Source organism: Oryctolagus cuniculus, chromosome 1 (genome assembly GCF_964237555.1).
Source record: "Oryctolagus cuniculus chromosome 1, mOryCun1.1, whole genome shotgun sequence".
In the NCBI taxonomy this organism is placed as follows: Eukaryota; Metazoa; Chordata; class Mammalia; order Lagomorpha; family Leporidae; genus Oryctolagus; species Oryctolagus cuniculus.
Window position 1 is genome coordinate 164,211,094 of NC_091432.1, and position 23,883 is coordinate 164,234,976.

Here is a 23,883-nt window from a genome sequence, read left to right on the forward strand (position 1 = left end):
TGGAACAAATTTCAGCCTATTTGGACTGATGGCAGTGCCCGAATTGCTCATTCAGTTCTGCTGCCCTGGTGTAGCAGTGAGGTGAGCCTGCAGAGAAGAGATTTAGGTAATTACAGGACAAAAGCAGTCCTATGTAAAATAGACCTGAATTACCATGAGAAATGGCCATGGGTGAGATCGGAGCCTCTGTTCTGCAGATATTCCATCTCAATTCCAGAATAAGCCGCTGAGTGCAGACCTGGCCTGCAGATCCCCGGTGAAGCTTAAATAACCTAGTGAGCTAGTTCCTTGCTTGGTATTTTGTTTTCATGAAAAATTCTGATTAGGCCAGGCACCAGCATCAACAGTAAGACGTTGTCGGAACTTTGCAGATTGAGGCTTGGTAGCATTTAATCATTTATTCTCTGCACTGAATAATTGAACAAAATGTTTTTCAAAAAATAATTAATTTCATGGCTCCTGAATCCCCATACCTGTTTCATAATTAAGGAGGAGGAATGAATGATTGAGAAGGCACCTTCTTGCACCTGATTGCTTTAGCATAAGATAGCTTACCTTATTGTGAAGATGCGTGCGAGATGACTCAGGGCTTGCATTTAGACATCTCGTTGGTGAGGAATACCTCATTTTCTTGTCAATGCAGCGTTATAGACTTTGCAAAATCCCAGCTTCCCATTGCTGACTTAAAAAAGGATGTTTCGTGGAGTTGGTGAGGAGCAGCACATAGGCAAACAGAATTCTCGAATATTCCATAAGTGGACCTCAGCAAATGGTGGCGTTAGGCTTTCCTAATGCAGGGGTGCGTTTTGCAGAAGTTGTTGCTGTTAGTGTTTTACTGTTAAAAATCCACTACTAAAACATTGTGCCTTTCTCTGTGAATAAAAGCTAATGGCCCAGATTTGAGCTTCTGACTTACAATTAACAGACTCCTGCCAGGGCATTAGCTAGTTGTATCATCGTAGGCAAAGGAGGATGCAGTTGGGCACTGTACAAGGATGTTTTGGTCAACAACGGACAGCATCTCCGACAGTGGCTCCTGGAGATTATCGTGCAGGGAAAAACTCCCCTTGCCTGGTGACATCATAGATGTCATAAAAGTGTCCCAGTGCAACATGTCGCTCCCCTGTTTGTGCTGAGGCTGGTGTACACAAGCCTGCATCACTGCAAGTGATGTAGCAAGAATGATTCTGTACAGTCTAGAGCACTTGGTCATGACCACAAATGACCATGTTACTGGCTGACGTAGTTATTGTTCATATTATTTCAGAGTCTGTTCCTTAGACTTATATAAAACAGTCTGCTGTAAAACAGCAGCAGTGTCATCCGTCTCATGTTGTGTGAGCTCTCCCCACGGTGTTCGTGTAACCATGAACCTGCACTTCTGGGAGTAGATCTCCAGTGTTCAGCGACACACGCCCGTATTGAGTGCTGACGATTCTTTGTGGATTTCCGTGTTAAATGCTACAAATTGTAGCACAGACCAGTCAGTATTGCCCATGGCACTGCCAACCTTATATGATCTTTAGCCTGGCTCTCCTCTTTCCACGCTGTTGCCTCCAGATGGGCTCATAACACTCATTTGTTTTGTTTTGTGCACTCTGCAGATGTTAACTGGACGCTTACTAGGAGCAAGGTAGTGTGTGCTCCCTGCTGGGAGAGGGAGGCTGCAGTGGCGTGAAAAAGCACTCCCACCTTCTCTCCCAGGTTAATCGGGTGGAAAAAAGAGACAGGAAGATTTTAACCCAACACGCCCCCAAATATGTACTTACAAACTGTGATGGCTTCTGCAAAGGAAGACTAGGGGTTGGTTTGGGGCTGGGGCCTGACTTCCTGGCAAACAGATAACAAGGAGATAACTGAGCATCTCCCCGGATTGTCTGGCACAGTCAGCGTGTGGAAGTGTTGCTGTATTACCAGCCGTCTCCTTCTTCCCTTGTGTGTTCCCAGCAGTGCTGGCCTCTGAGCACGCCCACCCTCTGCAGGCCTCAGAAGGTCAGATTCTGTTTCCCTCCTGGGCGGTCTTGTTGGGAGCGGTGGGATGAAGAAGGGGAAAAAACACACCGATGGAGACAACAAGGCCCTTCCTGGCCCTTTCTGAAACCTCTCTCTGTTGTGGGGCTCTAGGACATAGATCAGAGCGAATTATCCAATTCCCAGTGCACCTTATCCAAGCGCAAAGGAAAGGGCAGCTTTCAGAAGTAGAGGGTTCCACCCCTTGGTTTATCCCAGGTGCTTCTCCCCTCCATTAGAATGAGTGGCTGAGAGCCACTAGTTCGGGCATCTCTTTGTCCATCAACCTGCAAATGTTGGGCTGTCTCTTTCAGCATTTTCCCATAGTGGTAAATACCAGGCTGTATCTATCCACATTTAACAAAAACCTTGTTTTGGGAGAACCTGTGTTACTTGGTGAGCTGGCATCATTAAGCTGCAGCAACACTTGAAGGACAACTAAGACACAAATAACTCTAAGAACTGTGCTATTTTTTAAAAAAGGATTTATTTGAAAGGCAGAGTGACAGAGACACAGAGAGATCTTCCTTCTGCTGGTTCAATCCCCAGAGGGATGCAACAGCAGGGGCTGGGCCAGGATTCAGGAACTCTTATCTGGGTACCCCACATGGGTGGCAGGGATCCAAGAACTTGGGCCATCACCCTCTGCCTGCCCAGCTGCATTAGCAAGGAGCTGGATTGGAAACAGAACAGCCAGGATTAGAACCTTGCTCTGGTACCTGGCTGTACTACAATGCCAGCGGTAAACTGTGCTATTAAAGATGAGTGGAGTTGGAACCAGTGCTGTGATGCTGTGGGTTAAACCACTGCCTGCATCCCGTGTTGGTGCCAGTTCCAGGCCTAGCTGCTCCACTTCCTACCCAGCTCCCTGCTAATGGCCTGGGAAAGCAGTGGAAGATGACCTAAGTGCTTGGGCCCTCGCACCCATGTGGGAGACCAGGATGCAGCTCCTGGCTCCTGGCTTTGGCCTGGCCCAGCCCTGGCCATTGTGGCCATCTGGGGAGTGAACCAGTGAATGGAAGATATTCTCTCCCCCCCCTCCCCCCGCCTTCTTTCTCTTTGCCTCTCCCTCTCTCTCTGTGACTCTGCCTTTCAAATACATAAATAAGTCTTAAAAAAAAAAAAACAAACAGATAAATGTAGTTAACCTTGTAATTTAGTTGGGAAACAGTTACTTTTTTTTTTTTTTTTTACTGATTATATAGTTGATTTTTTTGTTTTGTTTGTTTAATATTGTTCTGTGTAATAGAGAAGAGATTTGCCTTCCTTGGGGGTTTATTGTGTTCACTTGTTGTTAGTGGATAGCAGAGTGAGTTCCTTTCAAGCTGTTGAGATGTTCTTTACTCTTCTCACCATTAGGGCTTTTCTATGCATTTACAGATTACTTTGAAACTCTTTATTCTTGGCCTAGTCTTTTGCTAATGCCCTTGAAATGGAAGAAAAAGAAGTGAACTAAATGTTATCTACTTAAGTGACAGAAGAGGCATAGTTTTTAAGATATGGAAACTCCGAATTGTGTGACACCCCTATCTGCCGCGCTGCAAGATGAGTGTGTTATTCTGTGCATTTAGGATGACCCTGTTCCGAGCTGTGGCTGCTACTAACATCCACAGGGTGACTGTAGGGTAAAAAAGGGGATGGGACCACTCGAGGCCACCGTGATGTGTGCAAATAGGATTGACCCCAGCTAAAGCGGTAAACTGGACCACTGTCCATGTCACGTTAGCATGCAGTCTTTTAATTCATAACTGCCTGAGAAAAATGCTTGCATTTGCTAATACACCCTGGTAGGATGTGAGGAATCTTTCAGCAGTTTGTGGAAATTGCATATTGTGAAAGAGCTATGTATAGATTTCAAAAATTTTTTGTACCAAAATACACTTTCAGATTTTCTTTAAAATTGCTTTTCAAGGTGAGGAGAGAGACAGAGAGAGGAGATATGAAGAGAGTTCTTCATACACTGGTTCACTCCCCAAATGCCTGGAATAGCCGTGGTTGGGCCAGGCTGAAGCCAGGAGCCCTGAACTCAATCCAGATCTCCCACATGAATGGCAGGGACCCTGCTACTTAAACTGGAAGCTCCTGGAGTGCACGTGGGCAGGAAGCTGGAATTGGGAGTGGAGCTGGGACTCCAGCCCACGCACTCAGACGTGGGATGCAGGAGAGGGGATTGTCCGTGGGTTTCGTGGGAGCCGTGTCCACTTCTCTCACTCAGCAGTCAGCATGAGCCAGGAGGCGGGGCTTCCGTTCCCATGTCTGGAGTCTAGTCGGTGTAGCATATGGAGATTACTGGTGTGGAGTGTGCTCAGTACTTACCGATCTTTGCCTCCCTTCCTCTAGGGCTAGCTTTAACCTACGGGGTCCCAGGGTGTACTCACATGATACATATACTGACATTGTTGAGGGATCTGTTTGAAGTGCTTCAGTCTCTCTCTTTTTTTTTTTTTTTTTTTAGATGTATTTATTTTATTTGAAAGGCAGGGTTACTGAGAGAGGGAGAGCCAGTGACAGAGAATCTTCCATCCGCTGGTTCATTCCCAGCTGCAACGAGTAGAGCTCAGCCAGGCAGAAGCCAGGAGCCAGGAGCTTCCTCCAGGTCTCTCATGTGGGTGGCAGGGGCCCAAGGACTTGGCCCATCATCTGCTGCTTTCCCATGCGCATTAGCAGGGAGCTGGGTCAGAAGTGGAGCAGCTGGGAATCCAACTGGCGCCCATATGGGATGCTGGTGCTGAAGGAGGCGGCTTACCCCAGTACGCCACAGCACTGGCCCCAAAGTGCTTCAGTCTCTTGATCCGTAAGAAGATGGTAGTGATGGCATGTGCCACACAGATTTCTTGTGAGAGTTCCCTGAGAAAGCACACAGTTCAGTCAATATTATTTTATCAAGAAGTTCCCTGATATAAAAGTAGAATCATGGTTGTTGAAATGTGGTTGTGGTTTTGAAAATGAGATGTTTCTTGTTTACTTTTACTCTGTTTTATGATGTTGAACAATTACATGGTTGCCATTTTTTTTCTACCTGCAGGGCAATGAGGATATTAGTGGATAGGATGTCTTTTAGGACAAAGACGAGACAATTTATAGTTTTCGGTGACCTCTGCTTACCATGCTTGTTCCCCAGCTCCCATGAAGAGAATTTTCTAATTACATGCCCCCTCATTTACGGTGGTTCCTGGTGACCATGCGATATTTCTCACAGTTGCTTTAGGGTGCATTTTTGCTTAAGCTGTGGTTAAGAGCCCATGCCAGGGGCACCCCCAGCTCCCGCTTAGAAGTCTGACCATTTCAAGGGTTCAACCTCCAGAGCTGTTGACGTCAGGCCAAGCATAAATATTTAATTCTCCCTTCCACATCTTTTAATGGGATGTGAACCAGCAGAGCTGTGCTCCTGTTAGCTATGTGGAACATCTTTTTGGAAACCTGTGACAGTAATGGACACAAACCCCGGGAATCTGTGAGGTAGCGCTGTGTCCGGCCTCTTTTCCATTCGTGTTTGGTTTTCCTTCCGAAAGTTCTTTTTTCTTTCCCTTGCCCATCCAGACACTCTGAGAAGGACAGCTCAGGATGATGATGCTTTGTAGGGGGGCCTTCCTGGCATAATGTAGGGATCAGTACAGTGATAAGACATACCCTTTATACATTTAGAAAAAACAGAAAAGCCTGTTGGTATAATTTTCACGAAAAGAGCATCAGATGAAAAGTATTAAAGTTGTTGAGACTTTTGTTTGAAATTCAAGTGACTGTGTGGTGGTTCTCAGTTCCTTTACCTGATGTTTTCTCTAAATGGTATGTGTTCTGTTGCAACTTTTGTATACAAGGTTTTCATGGGTAAAAGAGAGGTCTTAAGGTAGTTCACATTTGAGCATAGGGACTGTTGTTCAAGGTAGGTGAACACGATGCTGCAATGATCAGAATAATTTGATCAGTTCAGTGTTAAAATGAATGAACCTGGGCCAGCAGCGTGGCTCAATAGGCTAATCCTCTGCCTACGGCACCGGCACACTGGGTTCTAGTCCCGGTCGGGGCACCGGATTCTGTCCCGGTTGCTCCTCTTCCAGGCCAGCTCTCTGCTGTGGCCCGGGAGTGCAGTGGAGGATGGCCCAAGTGCTTGGGCCCTGCACCCACATGGGGGACCAGGGGAAGTACCTGGTTCCTGGCTTCGGATCAGCGCGGTGCGCCGGCCACAGCGGCCATTGGGGGGGTGAACCAATGGAAAAAAGGAAGACCTTTCTGTTTCTCTCTGTCTCTCTCTCACTGTCCACTCTGCCTGTAAGGAAAAAAAAAAAAAAAAAAAAAGAAGAAGAAGAATGAAACTGGAAGTTTGGAGCCAAGTCCCATTTTACTGGGTTGACCAGTTATTCAAATGAAACAACTTAAATTGGTTGGCTCTGTGAGACACAGCCCCAGTACTGTGTAAATGCCTGTTAGTTTGACATTCCTGGCCTTTTTGTTTTTATTGCTTGATCACCTATCTTTTTTTTTTTTTTTCACCTATCTTAATGCGTACAGGTCCACTTAAATGACAGTGAAAGTACCCCAAGAGGGTTCTGGAAGCTTAGATTTCCAGTGAAGCAGATTATGTCCTTAAGTTGCCAGCACATTTGAACGCTGTTTCACTGTATTGTATCAGTGCCTGTCGGGACATCAGATGCATCTGCTTTATAATATAGATTGTAAAATATTTGACATAAAACTGTTTCCTTACAGAATGAAGCTGCTTGTAGCTTATGTTGTGATAATCTAAAATGCCCCATTGAAGTCTATTTTCAGAGTTCAGCTTATACAAGATTTTAATATTTAGGGATTCTTTCCATCCTTAGCCCTGTTTTTCATTGTTTGTCTATCTTCTTCTGCTAGGGGAAGACAACTTTGTGAACTTTTCTCAGTTCATGATGATGTAAATTGACATTGGCCTTGGAAACTGAGGCCCTAAATTGTCTTTAGTTTGAGTAACTTTTTTTTTTTAAAGATTTATTTATTTGAAAGTCAGAGTTATACACACAGAGAGAGGGAGAGACAGAGAAGTATTCCATCCACTGGTTCACTCACCAAATGGCCTCAATGGCTGGGGCTGGACCAGGCAAAAGTGAGGAGCCAGGAGTTTCATTTGGGTCACCCATGTGGGTGCAGGAGCCCAAGGACTTGGGCCATCGTCTACTGCTTTCCCAGGCCACAGCAGAGAGCTGGATCGGAAGTGGAGCAGCTGGGACTTGAACTGGCACCAATATGGGGTGCCAGCACTGCAGGCAGTGTCTACCCTCTAGGCCACAGCACCGGCCCCTAGTTTGAGTAACTTTGAACTCCAACTAGGTTTTCGTTCTGAGTAACTGGTGTCTTATTTTATGTGACTAGCTTAATTACCTCCCTCCCTGCTTTTCATAAACATATTTAGGTAAGAAAAAGGCAGCATGAAGTTCTCTGATGGGAACTAGTGAATGAATGAATGGCAGTGTTTTGTCTTCCTAATCAATAGAAATAAAATAGCTTCGGTGTCAGCTGGCATTGTTTAGTGTGTGTTTGCAATCACGTGGTGCAGATAACTGCGTGAGAATTGCTCAGGAGGCAGGCGACACTGCAGCAGCTGCCACACGCATGGCTGGACGTTCTGCCAGGGGCTCAGAGAGCTTCCGAAGTTAGCCCAGACGGTAGCAGCAGCCCCAATCTCTTGGGAAACAGTTTTGAGCCAAAGGAAGGGAAGAGTTTTTTTGCACATGTTTTGCTTTGCTTTCTCCTTTGAGGTGAAGTGTCCACCTCATGTGAGAACATGGAGTGATGAAGGTGCACCAACCAGAAGCTGCCACCAAACTTCAGGAATCCATGGCGTGCTGGGAGATTGGCGGCTCTTGCTGCAGCACAAACGGCCACCTGACTTCCACTTCTTCTTCTTCTTTTTTTTTTTTTTTAATTGGAAAGGTAGATTGACAGGGAGAAAAGAAAGGAGAGAAAGAGAGAGGAGAGAGAGAGAGGAAAAGAGAGATTTTCTATCTGCTGGTTCACTCTCCAAATGGCTGCAACAGCCAGGGCTGGATCAGGTCAAATCCAGGAGCCCAGAACTCCATCCAGGTCTCCCACATGAGTGTCAGGGGCTCTAGCACTTCGGCCATCATCTGCTGCTTTTCCACGTGCATTAGCAGGAAGCTGGATTGGAACTGGAGTAGCCAGGACTCAAACCAACAGTCCTATGTGGGATGTTAGCGTCCCAGGCAGTGGCTTAACCTGCTGCAGGCTGCTGTATCACAACACTGGCTCCTGGATTCTCGCTCTAGGAACAGCCTAGCAGGCTTGGTGACGCTTTGTGTGTGTGTGTGTGTATGTGTGTGTGTGTTTTCTTAATTGTTTTATGACCAACAAATATGTCGGTACCTCATAATACTGAGGATTGTGACAGCGTATGCTAAATGAAGGACATTGTTCTTGCTGCTCCCATTCATTCCTTCATTCAGCAGAAATGCAGTTAGTGCCTTTGAAGTGCACCCCGTAGATATAGGAATGCACCAGCAAACAAAACAAATAGAAATCCCTGACCTTGTAGCCTTATGAAGCAGTTTTCAGACAACACTGTGGCTGGTCTCTTTAATAAAAGGGTAGACCTTGGACCTCGGGTTGTCATTGACTTTTTAGATTGTGGAGATTGACCCTTACAGTATATATTACATTTGAAGGTATTTCAAAAAGTTCATGGACAGATGTGCATTATGAAAAAACTGTGCGTGGATTGCAAATTTTTTTGTGTCAGAATATACCAATCTTTTAATTCTATTTATTCATGAATTTTTTTTTTTTACCTTTTTGGCTTTATAATCTTTATTATTTACTTGAGAGACAGAGAGACAGACACACTTACATACACCCAGAGAGAGAGAGAGAGAGAGTCACTCCCATCCACTGTTTCATTCCTCAGATGTACATCATATTCTGGCGTAGGCTGGGCCTGATGCCGGGAGCCAGGAACTCAATTCAGAGCTCTGTCATGGGTGGCAAGAAACTGACTACTTGAGCCATCACAACTGCTCCCAGGGTCTGTATTAGCTGGAAATGAGGGTCAAGAGTTAGAGCCAGGTATTGAACCTAAGGAATCTGATATAGGAGGTGCATCCTAACCAGCATTTTAACCGCTACCCTAACTGCCCATCCTGTATCCACCAACTCTTTGAAATACTCGTGGACCATGTTGAATTGTACTCACTGCCATAATAACCCATCCTGCAGCATCCCTCTGAAGTGGGTGCTGCTACTGCTAGCCCTGTGTTACACAAGAGGGAACCAAGACACCAAGAGATTTGCTCAAGATCACACAGCTGAAGTTTCTGGAATTGGGTCACAGAGCTGGGTTTCAAACTCAAGTTTTCTAATTCCAGAACTGACTGTCTTTAATCCAGTGTTAGTTTACCTCCTGAACATGTTACCTATTGGAATGAAATAAATAGTTTAAGGGGATTTTAAGTAAAGGAGCGACCTTGGTACTTAGCAGCTTTTCGATGACCCTCAAGGTAGTCTGCTGTTTGTTCGTAGGAGAGTGTCCTTTACGAAAGTTTTGATTGTGTTCATTTATGCTGCTTTTTCTTAATGTGCTATTCATTGAAATGGTGATACCGTTCCTCTTGCTAGACATTTGCAATTGGCTTTTTCATTGTCTCATTTCATTTTCCTTGTTGGCTGACTTTGTAGCTTATTTCTGGTTTGTATGATAAGAATGGGAGCATTAAGTGACTTTTTACATCCATTAAAACAGTTCCCTGAATTTAGTGCCTGAGAATTCCAAAAATGGAACCCTCAGTAGGTGGGAGCAGGGCTTGTTTCTTTCCTGAACAGAGAATTGCTGCCATTGGTCTCTGTGTCTTTAGCCTAGATATACAGCCTAGTGCTCTTCAAAACAAGTCATTCCTTTTAAGCTTGTAAATATTTTCTCGTAAGGGTGACACCAAGAGAAAATTAAATTCTCGGGAAATTATAACAAAGGGAGTAGGTGCTGTGGCTTAGTGGGTTAAGCCTTGGCCTGCAGTGCTGGCATCCCATATGGACACTGGTTCAAGTTCTGGCTACTGTGCTTCCAATCCAGCTCCTCCCTGCTAATGTGCCCGGGAAAGCAGTGGAAGATGACTCAAGTTCCTGGGTCCATGGACCCATCTAGAAGACCTGGAAGAATCTCCTGGCTCCTGGCTTCAGCCTGGCACATCCCCGGCCGTTGTGGCCATGTGGGAAGTGAACCAGCTGATGGAAGATCTCTCGCTTTGGTTCTCCTTCTCTCTCTCTCTCTGTAACTTTGCCTTCCAAATAAATAAGTAAATCTTTAAAGAAAAAAATAACAAAGTGAGTATTTCATTTCCTACAGTTTAGTAGGAGCTACATTTTTATGCCTTATACTTTGACCTATGTACATACTGTACATGTATATTTGGTAAGAAAATTATATAAAAACTCCAAAAATTTCAAGCCTTTGTGGAACTACATTTCTTCAGCGTGGATAAAAGGCTGGAACTTAAATATTAAACATTTTCATGAGAGTTGTTTATTCTAGAGATTATTGAGTTCTTTTCATGGAAAGGAAAAGTGTGTTTAAGTAGACAGAGTTCAACTATTATTGTTTCCATATGATTTTATATATTTTAGATTAAAAGCCCCCAGGAAGAAAGCTCATTTTCTTAAGTATCTTGACAAAGGAAAGGACTCAAGTTTATTTTTTCTCATCGTACTATGCAGAAGTAGTGTACCCTTTCTAGCAATAACTCTAAAACAAGGGTTCCATAAAAGCGGTATTAAAGATTTCACTTGTCAGAGAGGTAATTATAGATGGAAGATATTTCTGACTCTTTGGTACATATTGTAGATGAGACTCTCTGGAGTATGTACAAAATATGACATAGTGTTAGCTTTTCATTTAGGCTGTCTTTGACACTCCTAGAGGTTAATGGACTAAGGTACTGGAATATTTAAGAAATGGTAGATGACAGAATTTTTCATGCGATCACAGTGTGTGCACCAAATTTCCTCCTCACACACAGAGTATATTATGAACACCAATTAGGTAGAATGAAAAACACCCAGGGAACGCATAGAAATTTGTATTTTTTTTTATTTTTATGACCCAGGAGTGATTCAGAGCTTATTTTTGATAGGCGTTTTCAGAATGCTGTTCTTCACTGCTGATGAAAACTTGCTTAGGGAATAGGAAAGTTGAGCTAATTATGTCAGGATTTGTCTTCACTGTGCCAAACACTAGAAGAACATTTCAGATTCTGACTGTTATCTTGATGCTGCCGTTTCTTAAGCTCTTTGGGTCCCTGAAGACACAATCCACAAATCTCTGGTGTGCTGGCCTTGGCTCACATCTGGCTTTAAATGTCTCTCTGCAACTTGCTAATAAAATACACGCTTTGTCTCAGTGAAGAGAAATAAAAACAACAGGCAGTAACGCGTAAGCTTTGCTGTGTTACGATGATGGTTCATCATAAAATACTGTCACATACCAGAGGGTTGCCATGAAGTCACGTACCTGTGTTCTTGGCTTACACGTAACGTGTGGCATTGTTGCTTTGCAGAAGGCCGAGGAGAATGCAGAGGGAGGCGAGTCCGGGCTGGGACCAGATGGAGAGGTAAGGAATTTTGCACCCATTTCAACGTTTTCTGCTGAGTGGAGCCCCTCACATACCTTGGCAGCACAATTCTCTGTGTACATTAATTTGATTTTTACTCAGCTGTTCACTTTTAAGTAAAAATAGCTGTACATTAGCATAGTAGAAAATTAGAGTTATGTGAAAGGGATACAGTGGAAAGTCATCTACTTTTATCTCAGACCATCAGTCAAGAGATACGGAGTTTCTTGTGTACCATTCCAGAATGTTCTGTGCACATGTAGACTTTTAAGACTCTTTAAGTGAGTCTGTCTTTACATTTGCCAAGTACAAAAGCATAAAATACGATCCAGTTTCCCTGGCTTACTACTAATATGTAATTATAAAAATATAGAAGCCCGACAATTCATGTATTTGGTTACTTTTTGACATGTCTACAGTCTTATAATGCAAGTGATTTTCAAAAAGTCCACGGAAAATGCGTGTTATGCAAAAAGTGTGCAGGGACTTCAGTGTGGTTTCTTTGCACTAATATAAACTTATCTTTTATTTCCATTCTCCGTGAACTCCTCGAAGCTCGCCGTATAGCTTCCCTGTGTAGATTCATCAGCGTAGCCCTCCGTGTGACTTCCTAGTATTCTCGGTATTCTCCCTAATGGCGAGCTTGCAATGATTTCTTGGTTGGATTTTTGCCGAAAAGCTTCAGGGTCTGTGCCGTTGGTTCTCAGTGGAGAGGCCACTGCCCGAGCAGACTGGGGAGGGAGCCTGCCTCCCACGGACTCTGTGAGGACTGAGCCGGGCGCGGGGTCGCCCCTTCCCTTCTGGAGTCGCTGCGCACACATGTCAAGCCGGAGACTCAGACAGTCTGGATGCAGGAAAAAAGGCCGAGCTAGGACAACTTTCCCACGCAGAAACCCCCTGAACAGGCCCCGTGGCTTAACTGCTGTAAGCCATCCTGAGGGAAGGAAGGATCAGGAGAAACAACTAGCGTGGAAGACGCGCTCAGTGGGCTGTCACAAGGAAGAACACTACGTATTCCAGCACGTGGCCCCAGCTGCTAACCTGCAGAAGCCCTACCGTCCCTGGGTGGGCCGCATGCAGCATGCACACACACAGAGAATGGGGTGGAGGGGAGAGATTGATTTAACGTGGTAGTGCGCTCATCTCTCCGTGTCTCTTGGGAAAATCAGCTTCTGATCTGGGACCTGGGATGTGGACCCTCTTCTTTAAAGTTGTGATGCACGTGGGCCGAGCCTGCTGACGCTCACATGGCAGACGCACTGGAAGTCACGTTCTTAATCGTGTTCAGTGTTGGTTCAGTGCTTTCGCCACAGTTCCCATTCCTGCCGCAGTGGTTTCCACCTTTGAGGCATGACGTAGGCAGTGAAACAAGCCGTCTTATCATAGTCCTAGGTAGCGCAGTATGATTTTTCTGAAGGAGACAAGAGCGAGTGGCAGGTTTTGTTCTTTATCTTGTGGGTGTGTACGTGACCTTGTGTATTCACAAGGAAGAAGCATCACATTCTCATGCCAGGGGACACTGTTGGAAGCCATCACTTTAGCACACCTACAAGAAAAAGAAGAGACAGGGGAAGCCTTTTCTTTTGTTAAGGTCATTTTTGTGGATAATTGTTAATATCTTGTGTCTTTTGCTGGTTGTGCTTTGTTGGGGGAGTGGAGGAAAGAATCACTGGAGTTTTGATTTTGTTTTTTTGGTCCTTTCCTGTGAGATACAGAAGATAACCTATAGCATTCCTTCTTTTTTTTTTTTTATCACTTTTGCTTAATTGAATAGTGAATTATATGGCAATCCTAGTTACAGCTGATAGTGTTTCCTGTATTTATTTTACCACAAAACCAATTAGGAGTAATGTAGGAAAATTTCTTTGAAATTAATGAATTGTTCAAATCTTCCATGTTGCTACTTTTCAGGAGATAGATAACTCGAAGCTGCTCACAAATTGAGTATTTCCAAGCAAACATTTTACCAGGCGGTCTGCTCCTAGAAGTTACTCACCCTGTAATCAGTAGCATTCATTTGCATAGGACTGCTCCGGTTTGAGGCCTTTGAAGACAATTTGTTCTCTGAAGTAGGTTAATACAACCTCTGCAATTTCATTTATTCTCTTAATTTTCCAAGCAAGTCATCTTGCGTAGAGTCTAGTAATGAACTTCAGCTCAGTCTCGGCCAATTTGTTGGGTTTCTGATGAATGGGGCCCTTTTCCTTCTCAGACTCACAGGTGCCACTGGGAGAGTGATACCTGGGGGCTTGGTTTTGGATAAAGGACACAGCTCTGCAGAAGCCAAATCAGCCCCTCAGGGAATGATGCGGGCTGTCATATTGTTTCCTTTCTCCGCTCTTGCTGAAGCTATGACTTTGCAGTAATTATCTGGGGAGTGTTAATTTACGGATTGGGACTTGTTAGTTGCAAGTGACTAAAATCAGTTCTGCCTGATTTAAGTAAGAAGAGAATATATTATGGATTGAATATCTCTTTATTTTATGTGCTTAGGACCAAAGGTGTTTTGGGATTTCTGATTTTTTTTATTGTTTTGGAATATTTGCATGTATATAATGAGATATCTTGGGATGGGATTCCAGTCTGAACACAAAATTCAATTGTGTTTCATATATACCTTATACACATAGCCTGAAGGTAATTTTTTATGTTATATTTTTAATGTGCCTGCCTTTTAACTGAGACTCAAGACATGAGGTCAGGTATAGAATTTTCCATGTATGGAGTCATGTTCATGTTCAAAAATTCTCAGATTTTGGAGCACTTTGGATATCATGTTTTGGAACTAAGGATGCTCAGCCTGTAATATGATATTGGATAACTCACTGGATCTCCAGGAGTACTGCAGAACTGGTCCCGGGGCCATCCCCAGCGATAGAGTACAACTTGTACAGTGAGGAGGCCTGGTTGCTGTTTGGAGCAGGCAAGCACTTGGCACAGCCAGTACTGCTTCGCTGGGATGGCTACTACAACAGACTGACGTGGTCTACCCTTCCACCAGTGTGCCTGTTGGGCTCCATTCCACTGACCTCCTGGCTGCTGACTCAGAGCCTGGGTGAGTGCAGCCGGTTGGTAGAGCCCAGGTCTTATGCCTGTATCTTTGTTGGAAAAAGAGGCTGGCAATTTCTGTTTCTTTCTCTTCTCACCAAGACTCATTGAGTAGTGTGATTTCCAAACACACACACACACACACACACACAAAGGGTTTCAGCCATGAGACAGCCTAGAGGCTCAGAAATGTCCAGCACAGGACTGGGCAGACGTCTTCACGTCCAGCAGTGACGTGATTTTCTTTTTCCCCCTGCTTTCTAGCCAATAGATGAGAGCAGTCAGATGAGCGACCTCCCCGTCAAAGTGACGCACACGGAAACCGGCAAGGTCCTGTTTGGACCAGAAGCACCCAAAGCGAGTCAGCTGGACGCCTGGTTGGAGATGAATCCTGGGTATGGCAAGAAAGCAGCATTACTGGTGCGCTTGTGGCTTCTGCGATCGGCACAGGCCTTGCAAAATCTTGAAACTCGAGCAGTTATCAGCACTTGTCCTTTGTGTATGGAACGCGCTAGTTAAGTCATATGCATTTATTGTCTTAAAATCTAAAGAGCTAATCCACCTGCTCTGTCCCACCTCTCCCTTAGTTACGAAGTGGCCCCGAGATCTGACAGTGAAGAGAGTGATTCCGATTACGAGGAGGAGGTATGCTTGCATCTCTGTTGGGGGTGGTTGGTTTGGAAGTTGGGGGGGGGGAGAAACTTCTTCCACAGTGTAGGCACAGCCCATGTGCTCTTCTGTCTCTTCTGCCTCCAGGGTTAGCCTTCGGGTGACAACTGGGCTAAGGGTTTGCAACAGCTCCGATGGTGCTTGCCTAGTGATACAGTAATCTCTTGGGGGCGGCTGTCTATGGGCGGAACAATGTGAATTTTAAATTCCTTTGGCACCATCAAAAGAGAAGCTGGCATCAGGTTGGAGATGGAGGAAAGGTTTTTCAGGGAGAAGCAGAAATGGGAAACTTGGAGGAAGGCGACCCAGTGCCTCCGAGTGGTCCACCCTGAGCATGAGCTGCCTCAACATTTCTCAAGTCCTTTAGGCCTGACAATCTATATGGAGCTGTAAGTTTTGGAACTTGGACCAAAGGGCAGCATGGACCTGGCTTAATGAGTTTATTGATCCTCTCTGGATTTTCTTTTCTTTTTTCTTTTTTTTTAAGATTTATTTATTTGAAAGAGTTACATAGAGAGAGAAGGAGAGGCAGAGAGAGAGAAAGGTCTTCCATCTAATGGTTCACTCCCCAGATGGCTGCAATGGCCAGAGCCAGGCCAATCTGAAGTCAGGAGCCAGGAACTTCTTCTGGGTCTCCCACCTGGGTGCAGGAGCCCAAGGACTTGGGCCCTCTTCCACTGCTTTTCCAGGCCATAGCAGAGAGCTTGATTAGAAGTAGAGCAGCCGGGTCTTGAACCAGCGCCCATATGGGATGCCGGCACTGTAGGCGGCGGCTTTACCCACTACACCACAGTGCCAGCCCCAATCCCCTCTGGATTTTGTGATTCTCATTTGAATTCCTGGGACATACTTGTTATCTAACAAGAAGCACTTTCTCACTGTCCTGAAAGGAATGTATCTAGAAGCATACGTTGGTTATTTTCAGTTAAGAAAGGGTACAGGTATTTGCAAGATCAACTGCAATGATTACTTACAAGTAGAAGGGGTAAAAGAAGATTTGGTCTCCTTTATTAGGGCATTGTTAATAAGTGATTGCTAAGTATGTTGTTTGCCAGCCCAGAGTGCCATGCCATAGATGCCAAGGACCAGATAAAATAACCTTACTGAGAATAGCTTAAGAGGATCTTAAGACAATTACTGTTTTCCTTCTGTTTCTTGGATCTATGTTTTCTAAATTAATTTACCATGTGCACTTACTGCTTTGGTAAATAGGAGAAAGAATAAAATTGACATTAGCAAACTGAACAGCCATTAAAAGGCAAATACTTTTTGGGGCATACTCATGTTTTTCCAGCTACTTCTATTTCTCGGAGATAGTTAAGTTGGAGAATTGGTGTTGCAGTGTGTCCTGTTTACTGGCATGAGTGGGCCAGTAAATGATCCACTGGAAGAATTTTGCCTTTGAGTAGGAGAGCCAGAGAGGAGCAGAGATAAGATAAAGCAGGCCATGTGACCAGCAGATGCCAGCCTGGGCCAGACAGCCACAGAGAGCTCTGGAGAGCTGGGAAGAGATCAGCTCTGACCTTGGGACCCATGTGAGTGACAAGTGACTTGGACCTAGTGACGTCCCCTCTCAGGATTTCATCTCCTCAGCTGGAAGATGAAGGGGCCATGCCGAGTCCTCAGCATCCTGCCCGCTGCTCAGTGGCCTGTGACCGCAGGTTTGACCTTAGCCTTGAGGTTGTGTCCATTCATACTTTTTCACCCACGAGTTTCGGCAAAGAAAGACTCCCTTCGCACCTGCTTATAAAGGGAATTCTGCTGGATTATCTGGGAAAATGTAGTCTTCAACAGCAGGTTAGGAGTGGTCGTGATGAATATTTTAGTGACACTGTTACACTGGTGTGACCGAACACAGAGGGCTGCGCAGGTGCGGAATCCTTTGCCCAGTAATTGACAGTTTTTATGTGCATACACGCACGTGTAGTGTGCCTCGGCTATAGATGGCAGCAGGCTCAAAAGCTCCAGTTCCTTCACAGTGGACACACGTGGGGACACAGTCCCACGGGTGTTGTCACAGTGGGCGTTTGTGTGCGAGGGAGGATGCTCAGGTCTCTGAAGTGTGGCTTTGGAGAAGGAGCTGCAGAATTGTTCCAAGGAAGTGAGATCAGTGGCGGGTGACTGGACTCTTGGATAACCCAGTGTGGCAGGTACTCCTCATGCTGGCCTGGTGCTTACGTCTTCATTCTAGGGAGCAGGGGATCCCCAGTGAGTTCCTCTCTTCCCTCCGTCAGGGACTGAATCAGCCTGATGGTGTGTGGTTTGGTTATGCAGGCATTTGGCCCGCCTGCTCCCTGAGTTCTGTTTACTTGCTTCGTTTGTGAAGCAGAACGATACTGAATCCCTTTTCTGCAAATGCCAGCTACAGCAATTCGCTGGCTAAGATGTCCTTTTCTCGTGTCTCTGTTCCTTGCCCAGGATGAGGAGGAAGAGTCCAGTAGGCAGGAAACGGAAGAGAAGATACTTCTGGATCCCAACAGCGAGGAAGTCTCTGAGAAGGATGCCAAGCAGATCATTGAGTGCGTACCTCGGGCTCGCCGCCCTTGGGCATGTGCGGTGTGAAGACTGTGCCGTGGGGATGCTCCTCCAGAAAGCTGGCTTTTGTGACGGGAGCCCACCTCATGCCCACACTCTGCTGGGAGCCGTGTGCCCTCAGAGGCCACCGTCAGCCCCCGGTCCGGTCCCCCTGGGTGGTAGGGCTTCCAGCTCCCCATCGCCCCCTCCCTTCTTCCCGTTCCTCTTTGACATCTCTCTCTCTCTCCTCCCTCCCTTCTTTTATTCCTTTGGTCCTTCTTCCCTTCCTCCCCTCCCTAGCTTCCTAACTTCTATCATCCCTTCCTGTCTTCTGGCCCCATCTCTTCCGTCCTCTCCCTCCTGGCTCCCCTCTGGCAGCTCAGGCTCCGTCCTGGGCTTCACACCTGCTGTCTGACTTCCCTGTCAGAATGAACTAGTCAACCCCTTCCCCCCAACTGGCCTCTTCACTGCATTGTGGTCTCATCTCCCTTAACGACACCAGTGCTGATCCAGAAGCCCAAGCGGGACACAGCACACCTGTCTCCATCCTTGCTGCCCCGGCCGCATCCCTGCACCTGCCACCTCCCTCCTTCTGACCATTGCAGCTCCACACTCGCCCCATCCCCTTGTGTCAGTGGTGTGCACATCCCTTTGCTTGTGTGGCTCTGCTATTCAGAGAAAAGTGTTGTGAAAAGATGCACAGAAGAGAAAATTGTAAAAGATGAGATTTTGTTTTTTAAATAGCCAAAGTGAGCATCCTAGTATTTTCTCCTTTTATTCCATGGAACTCTGTGCCAGTTTAGACACCTTTGTTTTACTTGCCTGCCCCCTTTCTTCACTGAAGGTCTTAGAGAAACCTGTCAGTGTGTCCTCGATGCTGTAGAATAAACTACTAGCTGGTTAACAAGGCATTGAGGGTGGAAGGCTGCCTGTCTTCTCTTCTACCTCCTTAGTGTTGCCTTCGGCCCTCTCCCACCTTGTCCTGCCAGCCTGAGCCAGCGTTCCATGAACAGGCTTTGTATCCTGAGAGCCTTGACAGCTTCACCGGCAGAGTGTTAACCTGCAGGTGCTGGGTTCAGGCTCCAGCCGGTCTTTGGAGATCAGGGCACCTGCCTGGTTTCACTACCTTGTATGTGGCTTGGGCAAATGAAGTCATCTCTCTGGGCCTCAAGTGTTCTGTGTGCATAAAACGGGGGTGAGAAGAGTAGCGCGTGCCCTACTTGGTTTTTGTGAGGCTTACAGGTCGTGTATTTTCACTGCAGAGCACGTAGCAGGCACAGAACTGTACATATTGCTGCTGTCTTGGGCTCTCAGTTCATTGCGTGGATGAGATAGGCCGACGCATACACCCAGACGTCTGCGTGTGAGTGTTGACTTTGTCTTTCTCAGGACAGCCAAGCAAGACGTGGATGATGAGTACAGTATGCAGTACAGTGCCAGAGGGTCCCAGTCCTACTACACCGTGGCCCACGCCATCTCGGAGAGGGTGGAGAAGCAGTCCGCCCTCCTCATCAACGGGACCCTAAAGCATTACCAGGTAATTGGCCTCGGAGGTCCACCAGGCAAGTCATCATCTTCCTGATTTGAGCTGGGGTCTGTCTTGCCCGTGCCGACGGCTTGAGAGGTTTTGAGCACGGTGTGATGTCTCAGGTCCCGTCACCTATGAGACGGAGATCTCCCCAGCGGGCCTGTAGTTCTTCTTTGAAAGGACTTCCATGGCACCGTCTCTCCTGGGGCGCGCCCTCCCAGCTCTCTCTTTGATAAGACACTGGCTTCACGTTTGGAACAGTTTGCCTGTGGGTCTCTTCTGAATGGAAAACCCAGCCACGTTCTCTTAACGTGGTGAACATCTTCACTTCTTCTCAAAGGAAATGGAGTGTTTCTGTTGTTGCTGTAGTTTCGTGCTGTGGGTGTAACTACCTAGCATCTATGTACTATGTTCATGCTGGGTGTGAGTGTTAATGTGTGTTTAGGGCACAATAAAGTAGTAAGCAACTGTACTTTGGTAAATATCAGGCTGTTTCATCTGGGTACCAGGTGTTTCATCTAACCTGTCTATATTGGGGTCCACGCCCATCTTCTGCATCCTTCTACTTTGTAGTATTTCCCAGAGTATGTTCCTTTGGGGGGCCTTGTGCCAGCAGTTGTTCCTTTAAAACTAACCACAATTAAGAAGGTTTTGTAGCCAGGTCTCAAGTATGGGAAATACTGTGCGCTGTAACTAGGATTGTCGTATAGTTTGTGTTCTAAACTCGGGTACTTTTATGAGTGAGTAAGGGCTCTTATTGATGGGACTAGGCATAACCCTAGGCCACCCAAGCCAGCAAGATGTGAAGCCAGTCTGGCAGTGAACCTGATTGTCTGTAGTGCACATCAGCACACCAAAGACTGCAAAAGTGAATGTACGGTCCCTAGTGCACGGCGGCCTCCTCCAGTTAGATGCCCTGCCTACCGTGGCCTAATGTCCAGTTTCCCAGGCTTCTTTGACCATCACGCCCAGTTCTCATTTATCACCTATTACCGTCCTGTGAAACCAGTGGCACCTGGAATCCACGTTAGGACGCGCACGCTCCAGGGCGTCGGCACTCGATCTTTCTGAACTCAGGTCCCATCCGCTCCTATAACTGGGCGCCGTGCTTGCAGCCATAGCACGGGAGTGAGGAAGACCGTGGCTGCTGGTGCCTGCTGCCTTTGTGCTAAGGGGGCAGCGGTCTGCAGTCACCATCGCCTTGGCGTCACCAGTGCTGATGTCATCACAGTAAGAATGACAGGTAATGGCCACTCTTTGTACTCTGTGCATCCTCCTGAAATGGTCTTGCAAGATCCCCAGGCGTCTCCAGAGCACCCTTTGAGTAAGCTCAGCTTTGTCTTTGTGCTCCTTGAGACATGTTTGTGTCGTCTCTCTATTTAACCTTGACCTAGCTGAAGCCTTCATGCTGCTTCCTGGAGAGCCACATAATGAGCCTGGTTCAAGACATAGCTGCCTTCAGTCGCCCAGTTCCACAGCCTGGACAAAGTCCAGATCACTTCCCACGGTGCTGGTGAATTTCTAGGCCCTTCTACGGCTTGTTTCTGCTGGTGTTTCAAATGAGCTTAACACAGACACAGAATTTTGCCTTTTCCCCATTTTCATTAAAAGAAGTAAGGAGGCTCCACTCCCACGGCCTGGCTGAATGTTTTGGCATTTAGTTGGCTTTGCTCAAGATCTGGTGGCCTCAGGGTTGCGTTGCAGGCAGGCAGACAGCTTCTCTCGCCCACCCCTCTTCGCCTCTGTGGTTATTTCCACTACTTCAGCCGAGCATGTGTGGTGTGGTGGTGGAAGAGGATTGGTGTTTGGGGGAAGGAGATAACACTTTTCAATTTTCACCCAGCCTTTACTCTGTACTTGGTGTGGGGGAATCCAAAAGTGACTCTGGTGCATGACGTTCGTACTTTGAACAGGCGTTGAGCCTGTGTGCAGGCAGTGAGCTTCAGCGTGCTGCTTTTAGGGCGTCCTCACAGTGCAAGGTTCCCAGTGCTGTCTGGGAACTTCCTGTCTTCCAGCAACAGAAATGTCCTCCTGTGGTCCAGCACGGTGGCCCTGACTCCCTTGTCTCCCCGCTTCCTCACCAGAGGGATCCCACCCTGGGGTAGCCTCTGCATCACCCGGATGACTGTTTCTGATGATCTGGGATCTCTGTGCCCAGCCCGCCTTCTGCTTTCCCTGTAATCCTCCCATTGGCTCTTTGTGGTTGGAGTGGTTGGACTGGGTTTGGGTTTGGGTTTGCTTCATTTGTAATGAATCTAGAATGTTAGATCCTGTGAAATGCTAAGCAGGGATGAGCAGCAAAGCCGCTTACAGTCCCACCAGTATGCTGCATCCCATCACGTCTAAATCTGATTAACACTCAGCACCTGCCCAGCAGCAGGGACGATAACAGGCTCAGACTGGATATTCTCTTTGCCTTGGTGCTTCCTCCACTTGCCGACTGTGGGAAGCCTGACACACAGCACCGAGGAGTTACGAAGTCACAGCCTCACTTGAGTTGTATTAGTATTAATTACCTGTGCACATCTTGGCTAATTGAAGCAATTACTCTTCATTTCAGCTGCAGGGCCTGGAATGGATGGTTTCCCTGTATAATAACAATCTGAACGGAATCTTAGCTGATGAAATGGGGCTAGGAAAGACCATACAGACCATTGCACTCATCACGTACCTGATGGAGCACAAACGACTCAATGGCCCCTATCTCATCATCGTTCCCCTTTCGTAAGTAAAGTCATTTATCCTGCAGTCGCCGTCGTGTGCGTTGTAGATCGTACTGTTAGGAGCTCGTCCTTGTCTTTCACCGAGGGTAGAATTGTAGCATGCTGTATGTAGTCTGATCAGAGTCGTGTCACCTGGATTTAGATGTTCATTTCCTGCCCCACCCCACCCAGCCTCTTTGATGGGTTCTTTAAGCACAGGACCCATTAGCAGCAGGGTCTATACACTGCATGGTGAGTCTCACTCACTGTCGTTTCGTAATGACACGCAAAGGGGAAAGAGGGGTGTGTGTGTTTAAAAGGTTTCCTTGATTTTCCCTTGTTCCATTTACAAAAAGTTATATGCATACATACATATATACATAATTAAGAGGTCACGTGTTCTTAAGTCTTCCCTTTTTGTATTTTTTAAAGCAGAACTGAAATCAAAATCCTGACTATGAATTTTGCATTGAACAAAAAAACCTCAGTGTTTCCATGATTTCTCTGCATTGGATGGGACAGCACTGTTGCATTCTGGTGCTTTCTGCCCTGGGTGGTTTCTCGTGGGCTTGTGGCAGAGAAGAACTGCTCACTCCCCACTCTACTTGGTAGTACAGCGTGTATGGCTGTGGGTGTCAAGGCTGCAGCTTTATTCCCTGAGATGTCATAACGGATCTCAGTGCTGATATGAACTTGCCCTTGGTGTAAGAATAAGTGTTGTTCTATTTTTGTATTTTCTGCAGATTTTGTCTAAATGACTATTTGCAGACCTTGTTCTACGAATTGTCTGTGTCCATAGTATTTAGACTTTCTTTGCATTTTATCTGTGTTTTCCATGTTCTGACTAATATACTATGGTGACACTTCCAGGTTTTTTTTTTTAAGTCAATCATTTCTTCCCCTGCTTCCTTTTGACAGATTTATTTAACATTTTCATGTGGTTTTGTAATTCGTTTTTCCTGACTCAATTTTTCTCAGCTTCTATGGCTGTTTCTAAAGATTCTCAAAATCACCCTGGCAATATGATTTTCAGAACCTTATTAACATGTAGATTTTTGCTATGTTTATGTATTCTTCAATATTTTTTTTTCTTATGAGGTTTTTTTTTATGCTCCATGGACAAACTTGCCAGCCTTTGTGGTAGCTTATTTCTAACTTATCTTATATCCACACCTTTAGAATAAATATGTAGTTGAGATCTTATTTTATGTTCCCTAGCCCCTCTTAAGGTGAGGCCTGAAAATGAAAAAGAACATCTTTGTAACCACTGAATTTTGTACAAATGTCTTTTTTTTGTTGTTCTGTAGGACTCTATCTAACTGGACATATGAATTTGACAAATGGGCTCCTTCTGTGGTGAAAATTTCTTACAAGGTTTGGAATGCTGTCTTTATATATAAATGTGGAAATGCAAAAAATAGCCCCGATTTTCTTCATTCCATATGCACATCTGTGAACTGTATTTGGTTGTAAAGTTTTGTCATGTACATCATGTACTAAACAGTGAGAGTTAATCATCCCAAGAAGATTACTGTAATAAACCATAATTACTTTCAGATAGTGAAATGCAGAAGAAAATTGTTAATTATCATATTGCGAGGTTTCTGATGAGAGTAATACAAATGACAAATACCGCACATTCTGCGCGCTGCTCATGGGCTCGCCGCGGGCTGCTCCGGGGCCGGCTGTGCCCGCAGCGCCAGGCAATTACTGCCGCCCGGGCTGCCTGCCGCCCGCTCCTGAGGGCTCGGAGCTTCTCAGCCGAGCCGCGCGGGTTCTCTGCTCCGACCAGGTCACCGTGATTTCCTTGTCTCCTTTC

At 46.0% G+C, this 23,883-nt stretch overlaps 1 protein-coding gene across 10 annotated transcripts in view; it reads left to right on the forward strand.

Annotated features, from left to right (window-relative positions):
* Positions 1-23,883, forward strand: part of SMARCA2 (SWI/SNF related BAF chromatin remodeling complex subunit ATPase 2) — a 201,828-nt gene that overhangs the window by 49,777 nt on the left and 128,168 nt on the right. For all 10 annotated transcript variants that reach the window (XM_070051411.1, XM_070051401.1, XM_070051420.1 and 7 more), the window contains 7 exons: positions 11,550-11,603; positions 14,916-15,046; positions 15,239-15,296; positions 17,739-17,839; positions 19,224-19,371; positions 21,923-22,086; positions 23,372-23,438. In XM_070051411.1, coding sequence (XP_069907512.1) covers positions 11,550-11,603; positions 14,916-15,046; positions 15,239-15,296; positions 17,739-17,839; positions 19,224-19,371; positions 21,923-22,086; positions 23,372-23,438 — 723 coding nt within the window. The remainder of the gene's footprint in view (positions 1-11,549; positions 11,604-14,915; positions 15,047-15,238; positions 15,297-17,738; positions 17,840-19,223; positions 19,372-21,922; positions 22,087-23,371; positions 23,439-23,883) is intronic.